Here is a 13,074-nt window from a genome sequence, read left to right as displayed (position 1 = left end):
CTCTTTTTGTCTCATAACTGACTTTTGTTTTGAAGTTTTAAAAATGCCTTATTCTGACAACATGAAATGGATGTATATTTAGAATGCTCATTTAATATACTATAAGTCTTTTTGTCACACTTAGTATAGGATTCACCCAACACAGTATGCTTAATCCACAAAGATGCTCCTTCTGAGAGAAAAAAATTATATATTACCTGTGCAGGTGATCTGTTTCACCTGTTTATAATCTATATACGCCAAGCTGACAGAGTGTTTGACAAGGAGGAATAGCCAATCTCTAGGAATATGGGGAAATGCACATATCTCACATAGCCCTACCTACTGTGGAGCATGTATACTGTGGCTTCATACCCAAGAATGAATACAATTATTTTGGAATTTAAAAATTTTTTTCAATAATTTTCAGACCCAGCTTTTGAAGAAAGTAATATGTGGTAAAAATAATGCTTATGACTTAAATTTAAGAGACAAAAAGTATAAAACTCTCAGAAGATCAAATAGAAAAACATCTTCATGACTTCAAGATAGGAAAGGATTTCTCAAGCATTAAAAAGTCCAATCATGAAAGAAAGATGGAGAAATTTGGCAATATTAAAATTAAGAATTTCTGTTTATCAAAAGATACCATAAAAAGAGTACAAGGGCAAATAATATATTTGAAGTACATAAAACTTTCAAAAGAGTAGTTTCCAAAATGTGTAAAGAACTTCTATAAATGAAGAAGAAAAAAGCAGACAACCCAATTAGAAATATGTGCAAAGTATAAAAGTATACACTTTAGAAAAGAGAATCTTTTGTGGCAGATAAACATATGAAAATCAGGTAACTCAAAATAAAACTACAGTGAGGTATCATTACACATCCACCAGATTAGCAAAACTTAAAAAGTCTAACAATACTAAGTAGGAGAATGTAGGACAATAGGAATTCTCATAAACTATTGGTGGGAACTCCATTAATAAATGACTACATATTGAGACTATACCTAAATTATAATTGGAGCTAATCATTTTGTCTGGTGATATTGAATGATTTCCTGGAGTAATTCAGAATGACAGTTTACCACAAAAAATTGGTACAACCGTTTGGAAAAATTTGGCATCTAGTAAAATTAGAGATATACATACCCCATACCTCGTAGTTCCAATCCTAGGTATATACTAGAGAAATAGAAGTACATACATGCAAGGATATATGTAAAAGAACGTTCATAATATCATTGGTTGTACATGAAAGCAGAAACACTTCAAATATCCATTTGCAATAGAATGGATAGATATATTGTGTTTGTGCAATGGAATACTTTACATCAGTAAAAATAAGAGAACTGTGTCTTTGTGCGATAATATGGATGCATCTTACAAGCATATGCAAAACAAAAAACCAAAACATAAGAGCATACATATGTTATTATATAACATTTAAAACAGGAAAAATAGGCTATATTATTTAGATGATAAAACAAAGCCAACTAAGGAAATGATAGTCACAAAAGTCAGGATAGTGATTACCTCTGAGGAGCAAGACTTGGTGAATGTGAAACTTTTTAGAGTGCTCATGATGTTAGATTTCTTTACCTGGGTAAAGAAACATGGATATTCTCTTTATAATTTTGTTTGTTAAACTGTTCATATTTTTTATTCTCTTATCTGTATGTATTATGTTGAACCATATGAACTTGCCATTTTTGCAGGTTAAAACAGCTAAATATTAGCTATTTCAAATGGCTAGACTAATGTTTTATTTTACAATAAAATTACAAAAAGAGAAACATAGTTTGTTCTTATATGACAGCAGATGCTGAGTATGGAGATAAAAGGACAGTAAGACAAGTAAGAGAATCAAAATGTACTTCACAAGTAAGTCAAATATTTTATTTCTAATTTCTAAGCAAAAATTCCAATTTAAAATATTACGTCTATTTAAATTTCAGATTTAGTACAATGATTTACGTGATTTATGTGAGATGTTGTCAGCTTGGTGATCAGGTTTCTCGAGAGTTACAGATTCTGTTTTTCAGATTAAAAGATGAAGCCACAAACATTTTATATGAAAATATACAAAAATATATTATTCGGCCATAAAAAAGAGTGAAATTTAGTTATTTGCAGCAACATGGATGGAACTGGTGGTCATTATGTTAAGCAAAATAAACCAAGCACAGAAAGACAAATATCACATCTTCTCACTCATATGTGGGAGCTAAAAAAGTGGGTTTCAAGATGATACAGTATAGATTGGTGGTTACCAGAGTCCAGGAAGGGTAGTGGGGAAGGCGGAGTGTAGAGAAGCTGATTAATGGATGCAACTATATAGTTTGATAAAAGAAATAAGGCCTTGTGTTAGATAGATCCGTATAGAGACTACAGCTTACAGCCATCTATTGTACCTGTCAAAATAGCTAGAAGAGAATAAGTCAAAGTTTCTAGCATGAAGAAAAGACAAATATTTAAGGTGATGGATATCCCAACTACACTGATTTGATATTTACAAATTACATGAATGTGTTAAATTATCACATGTATCCCAAAACTATGTAAACTATTATGCATCAATAAATTTTTTTAAAAATTAAAAACATATACAAAAAGTTATCATTAGTAAGTGACAGTATATCTTGACTACAACTAAATAATGATTGAGGAAAATAATTTTGTTTGGTAAGATTGAATGATTCACCACGGCAATTCAAGAGCAGTGGTTGCCATAAAAGTATCTTGAAAGCATTATTTAAATAGTGGAACACTTTCCTGATGATAGATGTAAACAATGTATATCAAGTTCAGTCTAACTATTAAAGGCTAAAATAAGAGAAACATCAAGTAGTATTTTGCTGTAAAGAAACACAAGTAATAAGCACATTTTTTGATGAAGGGACCCAAATTATTTCTGTAATGGGATTTGGCATAACGAGCATATTTGACAAATCATATCTCTATTCTACAAAATGACATAAAGGAAAATTAGTATTCAGATTCTCAATTATTGTAGAGAAAGTAGCATAACAGATTTATAAGGTCAAAAAAGTGTGAAAATGAAATTAATCAATGAGAGCAAGATTGCTTAAAAGTACATCATTTTTCACTTTCAAGGAGATAGCATATGTAATTGTTCACCCAAAGAGCATATTGTGGAAATTTTAAAAGAAAAATCATTCCTAATCATTTTTTTCATCAATCCCAATATGTTCTGGCTGTCATTTACTTTTTCAGGTAAGAGTGGAAGATGGAACTGGAAAGAAAAGAAAAAATCGGATAAATATTTATTTTTCTATATTTTGGTATATGTTTTAGTATCACTTTCACCAGTTATTCTTATTTCACTTATTTTGTCTGTGAAATGTTAGCATCATGGATTAATAAGGTATTTTCCTCATGCATTTTTATGTATGTCATTTATGCCACAGCATTTGTTTTTTATAGTTTTCTGTTACTTTGAATTTGCAGGCTATATATACTGAACATTTTGGGAAGCCAGTAGAAAATGATAGTGACGAAGTAGAAGAGAGAGCTGAGAATTTTCCACGAACATCTGAAATTCCTATATTTTTAGGAACTCCTGAAGCTGTGAAAGCATCTGAGTCATTGGAGAAAATAAAATTCCCTAAAACCCCACCGTTCGAAATGTAGGATTTTAATTAATAACTACTGTTAAATTATCTGTGTGTTGAATTAGATAAATAACTGATAGGAATAGTAAAATGCCTAGTACCTGTAACTTTAACAAGTTTTTATTATGTAGTATTTCAGACATAAAAAGAAGAGAAAGATTAATATAACACACCTCCATTTACCCTCACCCTGTTTTAACAATTATTAATACCCTGCTGTTCCTGTTTCATAGACCCTATTCCCCATTTTTCCTGCAACATTTAGCTGAAGATGGCATAAATCCCATGTACTTATAAAGCAATAGTGTGTAGATTTAAGATTTTTCCAAAGGATAAAGAAAATTTAAAATATCAAGCTAAGCCTAGCATAGTGGCATGTGCCTGCAGTCCCAGCTATTTGAGAGGCTAAGGGAGGAGGATTCTTTGAGCCCAGGAATTTGAATCCAGCCTGAGCAACATAGTGAGACTCTATTTTAAAAAAAAAAAAGTCAAGCTAGAAAGCTGTTGTCACATATGGTAGAATGTAGACTTATCATCAATTAATGTTCCGTCAGTCATTTCTTCATGTGTTGTAGTGTCTGAAGCAAGACTTGCCATTTCTATTAAGCAAGCTCTTTAGGCATAAATATCTCTCACATGATTATTAAATTTTGGAAACCACATATTTGTAGTTTGCAGCCAAGAAAATAGTGCTGTACTTCACCTTTCTGTTTAGTCCATCCTCTTCCTTAACACTGAACCCTGAGGTTTCTCTAAAACATGTCAAGCAGATTTCACATCAGGGTTGTTTTGCATCAGACCTGTGCTGTACTTCCGCTTTTTAAATTGCTAATAAGAGTTATTGATTTGAATGTCATGCTGTTGACTCAAGCGCAGTGCATTCAAAATGGAACCTGTCATCAAACCTGAGAACTGTGAAAGAATGTGAGCTCATACGCTAAAACCTGTCTCCATGGATGAGAAAACTATGATCTGTAAAGTTAAGTGACTCATTCACAGTAATAGAGATAGTTGTGGCAGTATCATCAGATTTCTATTAAATTTAACAAACGCTTAACAAAATGTGCAAGGCACTGCTCTAGACATTTTATAAATACTGCTCATTTAATTTTCACACCAACCTTATTAGCTGTAGGTACATTATTATCCTTATTTTACAGAAGAGGAAACAGAATCACAGGTGATACAACTAATCAACATTAGAATAGAAATTTAAGCCCAGGCCGTTCTGGCTCTAGAATCCATGCTTTTAACCACTGGTATAAACTGTCTTGTCTAATTATTTTTCCCAAATCATATTATAATTGAACTTCCTTATACATCACTGTAATGGCTGGCTTCTCATCAACACTAAAATCTTGTCACTGGCATTCAAAATCTTGAAGACAGCACAGTGTCAAGGTTAAGAGCTTGGACTTTGAATCGGGATTGCTGCATTCACCTGCCACTTCTGGCACTTATTATTCTTTTAAGCAAATCATTTAACCTTTCTATGCTTCAAAATTCCCTACTGTAAAATAGAAGTGATAGTAATAGTACCTGTTTCATAGGGTTCTTGTGAAGAATAAGTAAGTTATGCCTATGGAAGAACCTAGAATAGAGCCAGACAGTATATTCGCAGTAGGTTTTCATAGTTATTATCCCCAAATTGATTGTTCTACTTTATTTAACATTAGTCTTTACCTCATACAATCCTTTCTCCATAGGATTGTCACTTCAATAACTACTTCCTACGTTTCCCAACTGTGCTAATTCTCACCTCTATGCTGTTGCTTATGATGCTTACCAGTATTCAGTGTTTAATAATAGATTTTTAACATTTTGATGATTTCTTATTTCTCAGTAACAGAAATAGAAATGCAGTACCTGAAGTTCAAACACAAAAGGAATCCCCTGGACTTTCTTTTCTTATGAGTTATACTTCTAGATCACCTGGATTGAATTTATTTGATTCTTCTGTATTTGATACAGAAATCTCGTCAGATCAGGTAATATGAGAAGCCAAAAGTTTTATTCTAAAAATTGTGCTCTGGAACTTTGAGTAATTTTAGTTCTTTAATACAAAACTCTCTTGGGGCAGATTATCAACAGAAGCATTTAAAAAAAATTCTGAGTATTGATGGTATGACAAAGTTCTCTATTACCTTTTTGTTTTCAATTTCGAATGCCTCATATTGACATCTGCTCATTAAAAACGGATCTCAGGATAGGGATAATTTAAATTACAGCTAAAGGCAGTTTAAAAAATGAATTTGACTTTATAGTTAATGTATCTAACTTTCAGACAAAGTAGAATTCTCAATATAAAAATGTTCCATATTATAAATTGGTCTTTTCAACTACATGTGTATACACAGCAGCATTATCACTGGTTAATTTTAAAAGACCTAATATTGGTTTCTACTGTTCAGTGATATGAATCATGATAAAGTGCTTATTTCTATATGTAGAAATTAAAGCTGAAAACTGAGACATGCTTTATTCAAAAAGTAGAAACAATACAGTGTAGTGGTTAAAACTAGACTCTGAAGCCAGACCACTGAGGTATGTACCAGATGTGGGATTTTGGGTAAGTGGCTTGGTTTCCTTATCTGTAAAATGAAATAATAACTATTATCATAGGGTTTGTGAGTATTAGAGTTTATACACATAAAGCACTTGGAAAAGTATCAACCACTTAATAATCCTACATAAGTATCAATGTGATATGAGTAATATTGTTATTGCTCATTTAAGTTAATTATATTTAGCCAATTTTATGTGGATTAGAATATTTTATTTCCATATCTCTGACATTAAATTGTTGAAATTACAAATTTATTGATGGATGATATAGTAACATACATGTTATAGTATTTTACATCTTCCAACTTTTGTCTCATTTTTTATTTAAAAGCTTATTTTAAAAACAAGTAATTCCTAGGAGTATGCTGGTCATGAAAATAGACTATAGTTACTTAATTCTCATTTACAATAATAACATGAATGCAAAATGTATGTATATAAATTTAACAGGAAACATGTATACTTTGAATAAGGAAAACTACAAAGCTACTGAAAAAAGTTAATGAATACATAAACACATGCAGTACTTGTACAGGAAGAAAATCTTGTAAAGATAAATTTCTTCCCAATACAATTTCTAAATATAGTCCAATTCAAATCTAATTATAATCCTGACAAGATTATATTTAATTTTTTGTTTTGTTTTTGTGGTGGTGGGATTGGGAAAGGAGATTGGTAAAATAATTAATAACTGTCCTGGGGGAAAGTGGTCAAGAATAATCAAGAAAACATTGAAAATAAGATTGATGATAAATTAAAATGAAATTCCAAAAAATTCAACCCCAAAAGGCAGAAAAGAAACAATAAAAAACATACACACGGTTGTGTACATGTACCCTAGAATTTAAAGTATAATAAAAAAAAATACACACAGTAAAAAAAACCATAAAACAAATAAATTTTACACCAAAGAATGTGCTTTTTAATAATTACATTGTGTGAATGGGCTAAACACTCATTAAAAGACAAAGATTGTAAGAATGGGGAAAAAAAAAGCAAGACCCAAATATAAGCTATCTATAAGAAATATACTTTAAATATAAAGGCAAAGACAGGTTGACAGTAAATGGATGGAAAATGATGTATCATGAAAACTAAGCATTGTCACAATGGCTATATTAATATAATTTCTGGTAGTCTTAAAGAATATTACTAGAAATGAGAGGAACATTTCATAAAGATAAAAAAGTCAGTTCATAAGGGAGATACAACAGTCACAAATGTGTAAAGCCTAATAACAGCTTCAAAATACATGAAACAAAAAGTGACAGAATTAAAGGGAAAAATAGACAAAAATTCAAACATAGAGGTTTTTAATACTCCTCTTTTAGCAGCTGGTAGAATTAGACAACACAATCAGTAAAGATCTTTAATAAGATCTGAATAACATCATCAATCACCTTGATCTAATTGACCTTTATAGTACATCACATCCAACAATGGCAGCATATATATTCTTCTCATGTTCTGATGGTACCTTCAGCAAGATACACCATATTCTGGGCCATAAAATGAGTCTTAATGAATTTAAAAGGATTGAAATCAGAGTATGTTCTCTGACCACAGTGGAATTAAATTAGAACTCAATGTGATATCTAAGAAAATCCTAAATATGTAGGCCATAGATCAAAGAAAAAATCATGAGATAAATCAGAAAAAAATTTTATTTATTTATTTTTAGGTTTTATGGGTACATAGTAGATATATATATTTATGGGGGTAGGTAAGATATTTTGATACAGGCATGCAATGTGAAATAATCATATCATAGAAAGTGAGGGTATCCATCCCCTCAAACATTTATTCTTTGTCCTATAAACAATCCAATTATATTCTTTTAGTTATTTTTAAATGTACAATTAGATTTTTTGACTATAGTCACCCTATTGTGCTATCAAATACTAGGTCTTATTCATTCTTGCTATGTTTTTTGTACCCATTAACCATTCCCACCTATCCCCAATCCCCCACCCCCCAACCTTTCCCAGCCTCTGGTAATCATCCTTCTAGTCTCTATCTCCATGAGTTCAATTGTTTTTATTTTTAGGTCCCACAAATAAGTGAGAATATGCAGTTTGTCTTTCTGTGCCTGGCTTATTTCATTTAACATAATGACCTCCAGTTCCATCCATGTTGTTGCAAATGACAGGATCTCATTCCTTTTTTCCTTTCTTCCTGTCTTCCTTTTAGTGAAGGTGATTTTCTCTGATGGTGTAATTTAATTTCTTCCTTTTTGTTTTTGGTGTATCCGTTGTCTGTTTTTTGATTGAGGTTACCATGAGGCTTGAAATTCTATCTTTTTTTTTTTTTTTTTTTTTGAGACACATCTTACTCTCTCACCAGGCTGGAGTGCAGTTGGCACAATCTCGGCTCACTGCAACCTACACCTCCCGGGTTCAAGTGATTCCCCTGCCTCATCCTCCTGAGTAGCTGTGACTACAGGTGCGTGCCACCACGCCTGGCGAATTTTTTTTTTTTGTACTTTAGTAGAGATGGGGTTTCACCATGTTGGCCAGGATGGTCTCCATCTCCTGACCTCGTAATCTGCCTGCCTTGGCCTCCCAAAGTGCTGGGATTATAGGCGTGAGCCACTGCACCCAGCCTGAAATTCTATCTTTTAACCCATTATTTTAAACTGATGACAACTTAACACAAATTACATAAACAAACATGCAAAATAAAGCTAATAAAAACTCAACACTTTAACTTAATCCCCTGGCATTTTAACTTTTTGCTGTTTCTCTTTATGTCTTACTGTACTGTCTGTGTCATGGAAAGTTGTTGTAGTTATTATTTTTGCTTGGTTCATCAGTCTTTCTACTTAAAATAAGAGTAGTTTACACATCACAATTACAGTGCTATAATATTCTGTTTTTCTATGTGCTTACTATTATCAGTGAGTTTTGTACCTTCAGTTGATTTCTTCTTGCTGACTAACATTGTTTTCTTTCAGATCAAAGAACTGCCTTTAGCATTTCTTATAGGACAGTTGTGTTGATGAAACCCCTCAGCTTTTGTTTGTTTGGGAAGGTCTTTATTTCTCTTCATGCTTGAAGGATATTTTTGCCAGATGTACTATTATAGTGTAAGAGTTTTTTTCCTTCAGTACATTAAATACGTTATGCTACTCTCTCCTGGCCTGTATGGTTTCCACTGAAAAGTCTGCTGCCAGACATATTGGAGCTCCATTGTATGTTATTTATTTCTTTTCTCTTGCTGCTTTTAGGAACCTTTCTTTATCCTTGACCTTTGAGAATTTGAGTATTAGTTGCCTTGAACTAGTCTTCTTTGGGTTAAATCTGTTTGGTGTTCTATAACCTTCTTGTACTTTAATCTGGATATCTTTCTCTAGGTTTGGTAAGTTTTCTATTATTATCTCTTTGAATAAATTTTCTACTCCTGTCTCTTTCTCTATCGCCTCTTTAAGGCCAGTGACTCTTAGAGTTGCCCTTTTGAGGTTATTTTCTAGATCTTATAGGTGTGCTTCATTCTTTTTTATACTATTTAAAATCTCCTCTGACTATGTATTTCCAAATAGCCTGTTTTCGAGTTCACTAATTCTTCTGCTTGATTAATTCTGCTATTAAGAGACTCTCATGAACTGTTCAGTATTCTGGTTGCATTTTTCAACTCTAGAATTTCTGCTTGATTATTTTTAATTATTTAAATCTCTTTGTTAAATTTATCTGATAGAATTCTGAATACCTTCTCTTTGTTATCTTGAATTTCTTTGAGTTTCCTCGAAACAGGTATTTTGAATTATCTGTCCGAATGGTCACGTATCTGTTTCCCCAGGACTGGTCCCTGGTGATTTTTCTAGTTCATTTGGTGAGTTCATGTTTTCCTGGATGATCTTGATGCTTGTAGTTGTTGTCGGTGTCTAGGCACTGAAGAATTAGGTATTTACTGTAGTCTTTGCAGTCTGGGCTTGTATGTGCCTGTCTTTCTTGAGGAGGCTTTCCAAGTGTTCAAAGGGACTTGGGCTCCAAGTCCAATAACCCTGTGGTTTTTGCAGACTCAGAGAGTACAGCCTTGGTGGTCTTGGATAAGATCTGGAAGAATTCTCTGGATTACCAGGCAGAGACTTGTTATTTTCCCTTGCTTTCTCCCAAACAAATGGAGCCTCTCTCTCTGTGTTGAGCTGCCTGGAGTGGGGGGAGGTGTGACGCAAGCACACCTGTGGCCATCTCGACTAGGACTGCACTCAGCCATACCTGAAGCCAGCACAGCATTGGGTCTTGGCTAAGGTCTTCTGTAACCACTACCTGGCTAAAACCTATGTTCACTGAAGGCCCTAAAACTCTGTGATCAGCAGGTGGTGAAGCCAGCCAGATTTGTGTCCATCCCTTCGGGTGGCTAGATCCTCTGGCCCTGGGCAGGTCCAGAGATGCTGTCTAGGAGTTTGGGATTGGAGTCAAAAACCTTAGTAATTTGCCCAATGTTCTATTCTACTGTGGCTAAGCTGGGACTGAAACGACAATACAAAGTCCTTGCTGCTCTTCCCTCTCTTTCCACAGGCAGAGGAGCCTCTCCCTGTGGCCCCCACCACCATCAGTTCATGGTGGGGGTCTGCCAGGACACTGCTAATGTCCACTCGAAGCCCAAGGGCTCTTCAGTGAATGAGGCCAGGCATGGGACTCACTCTTCAGGGCAGTGGGCTCCCCTCTGGCCCAGGGAAGTCCAGAAATGCTGTCCCAAGAGCCTAGGCCTGGACCCAGGGACCCCAAAATCATGCTTGTTCTACCCCATTGTGGTTGAGCTAGTACCTAGTGTGCAAGATAAAATGCCCTTTACTTTTTCCTCTGCTTTTCTTAAACAGATGGGGTCTTTTACCATAGTCACCACAGCTGAGAATGTGCTGGGTCACAACTGAAAACAGCACCTCTCAGAGCCCAAGGCCCACAGCATACTACCTGGGTATCACTGCTGGCTATTCAGGGCCCAAGGGCTCTTTATTTAGCGGGTGATGAATTCTACCAGGAATGGGTCCTTCCCTTCAAGGCAGTGGGTCCCCTTTTAGGAAAGATTTTAAACTGCATTATGAAAATCCAGCCTATCAAAAATTATGGGATGTTGCCAAAGCCAGAGCAAAACAATAGCTTTAAATAATTTAACTAATAATTACATAATTAATAAAAAAGAAGAAAGGCCTAAAATCAGTGACTTAAGATTTCATTTTGAGAATCTAGAAAAAGAAGAACTAAGCAAACCTGAAGTAAAATGAAGAAATAAAATAGTAAGAGGAATCAGTGAAATGGGAAAACAAACAATAGAGAAAATTAATAAAGTCAAAGTTGATTATTTGAAAATAATTGACAAAATTGACAAAATCCCTATATTAAGAGTGAAAGAGTGGATGTAATTATAAATCCTAAACATTATGAAACAGATTGGTGAGGGAAACTTACTTTCTAAATATTCAAACATCCTATAAAGCTAGAGTAATAAAAGGCATGATAATGGTTTCAAGGACTGATTGATCAATGGTATGGGCTAGAAAGTCTTGAAACCAAAGATTTTATAATGTGATAGTGATAGACTACAAATTAATAGGGGTAAAATAGGCACTCATCTTACACTGTACATCAATAGAAGTTACAGATGCATTAAATTATATGGGAAAATGTTAACCACAATATATTTCATAGGAAATATAGGTGAATATTTACCAAATCTTAGGAGGAAGGATTCTCTAAGCATGAAAACGGTGGAAGAAGAAGCAAAAGAAAATAATTGGGTTTGATTATATACAAAATCTAAACTTCTTTTTTTAAATTATGCTTTAAGTTCTAGGGTACATGCGCACAACGTGCAGATTTGTTACATAGGTATACATGTGCCATGTTGGTTTGCTGCACCCATCAACTCATCATCTACATTGGGTATTTCTCCTAATGCTATCCCTCCCCAGTGCCCCACTCCCTGACAGGCCCCCGTGTGTGATATTCCCCACCCTGTGTCCATGTGTTCTCATTGGTCAATTTCCACCTATGAGTGAGAACTTGTGGTGTTTGGTTTTCTGTCCTTGTGATGGTGTGCTGAGAATGGTGGTTTCCAGCTGCATCCATGTCCCTGCAAAGAACATGAATTCATCCTTTTTATGGCTGCATAGTATTCCATGATGTATATGGGCCACATTTTCTTAATCCATTCTATCATTGATGTACATTTGGGTTGGTCCCAAGTCTTTGCTATTGTGAAGAGTGCTGCAGTAAACATACATGTGCATGTGTCTTTATAGTAGCATGATTTATAATCCTTTGGGTATATACCCAGTAATGGGATTGCTGGGTCAAATGGTATTTCTAGTTCTAGATCCTTGAGGAATCACTACACTGCCTTCCATAATGGTTTAACTACACTCCCACCGACAGTGTAAAAATGTCCCTATTTCTCCACATCCTCTCCAGCATCTGTTGTTTCCTGACTTTTTAATGATCGCCATTCTAACTGGCATGAGACGGTATCTCATTGTGGTTTTGATTTGTATTTATCTAATTACCAGTGATGAGCATTTTTTTCATGTGTCTGTTAGCTGCATAAATGTCTTCTTTTGAGAAGTATCTGTTCATATCCTTTGCCCACTTTTCGCTGTTGTTTTTTCTTATAAATTTGTTTAAGTTCTTTGTAGATTCTGGATATTAGTCCTTTGTTAGATGGGTAGATTGCAAAAATTTTCTCCCATTCTGTAGGTTGTCTGTTTACTCTGATGATAGTTTTCTTTGCTGTGCAGAAGCTCTTTAATTTAATTGATTCCATTTATCTATTTTGGCTTTTGTTACCATTGCTTTTGGTGTTTTAGTCATGAAGTGTTTGTCCATGCCTATGTCCTGAATGGCATTGCCTAGGCTTTCTTCTAGGGTTTTTATGGTTTTAGGTCTAACATTTAAGCCTTT

General features: G+C 34.1%; 1 protein-coding gene across 1 annotated transcript in view; it reads left to right on the top strand.

The window, feature by feature from the left end:
* Positions 1-13,074, top strand: part of C24H14orf39 (chromosome 24 C14orf39 homolog) — a 51,942-nt gene that overhangs the window by 27,266 nt on the left and 11,602 nt on the right. The window contains exons 13-15 of the mRNA XM_007986868.3: positions 1,801-1,862; positions 3,450-3,628; positions 5,457-5,601. Coding sequence (XP_007985059.2) covers positions 1,801-1,862; positions 3,450-3,628; positions 5,457-5,601 — 386 coding nt within the window. The remainder of the gene's footprint in view (positions 1-1,800; positions 1,863-3,449; positions 3,629-5,456; positions 5,602-13,074) is intronic.

Source organism: Chlorocebus sabaeus, chromosome 24 (assembly GCF_047675955.1).
Source record: "Chlorocebus sabaeus isolate Y175 chromosome 24, mChlSab1.0.hap1, whole genome shotgun sequence".
In the NCBI taxonomy this organism is placed as follows: domain Eukaryota; kingdom Metazoa; phylum Chordata; class Mammalia; order Primates; family Cercopithecidae; genus Chlorocebus; species Chlorocebus sabaeus.
Note: the sequence above shows the minus strand (reverse complement) of the source record. Positions and strands in the feature narration are given on the sequence as shown.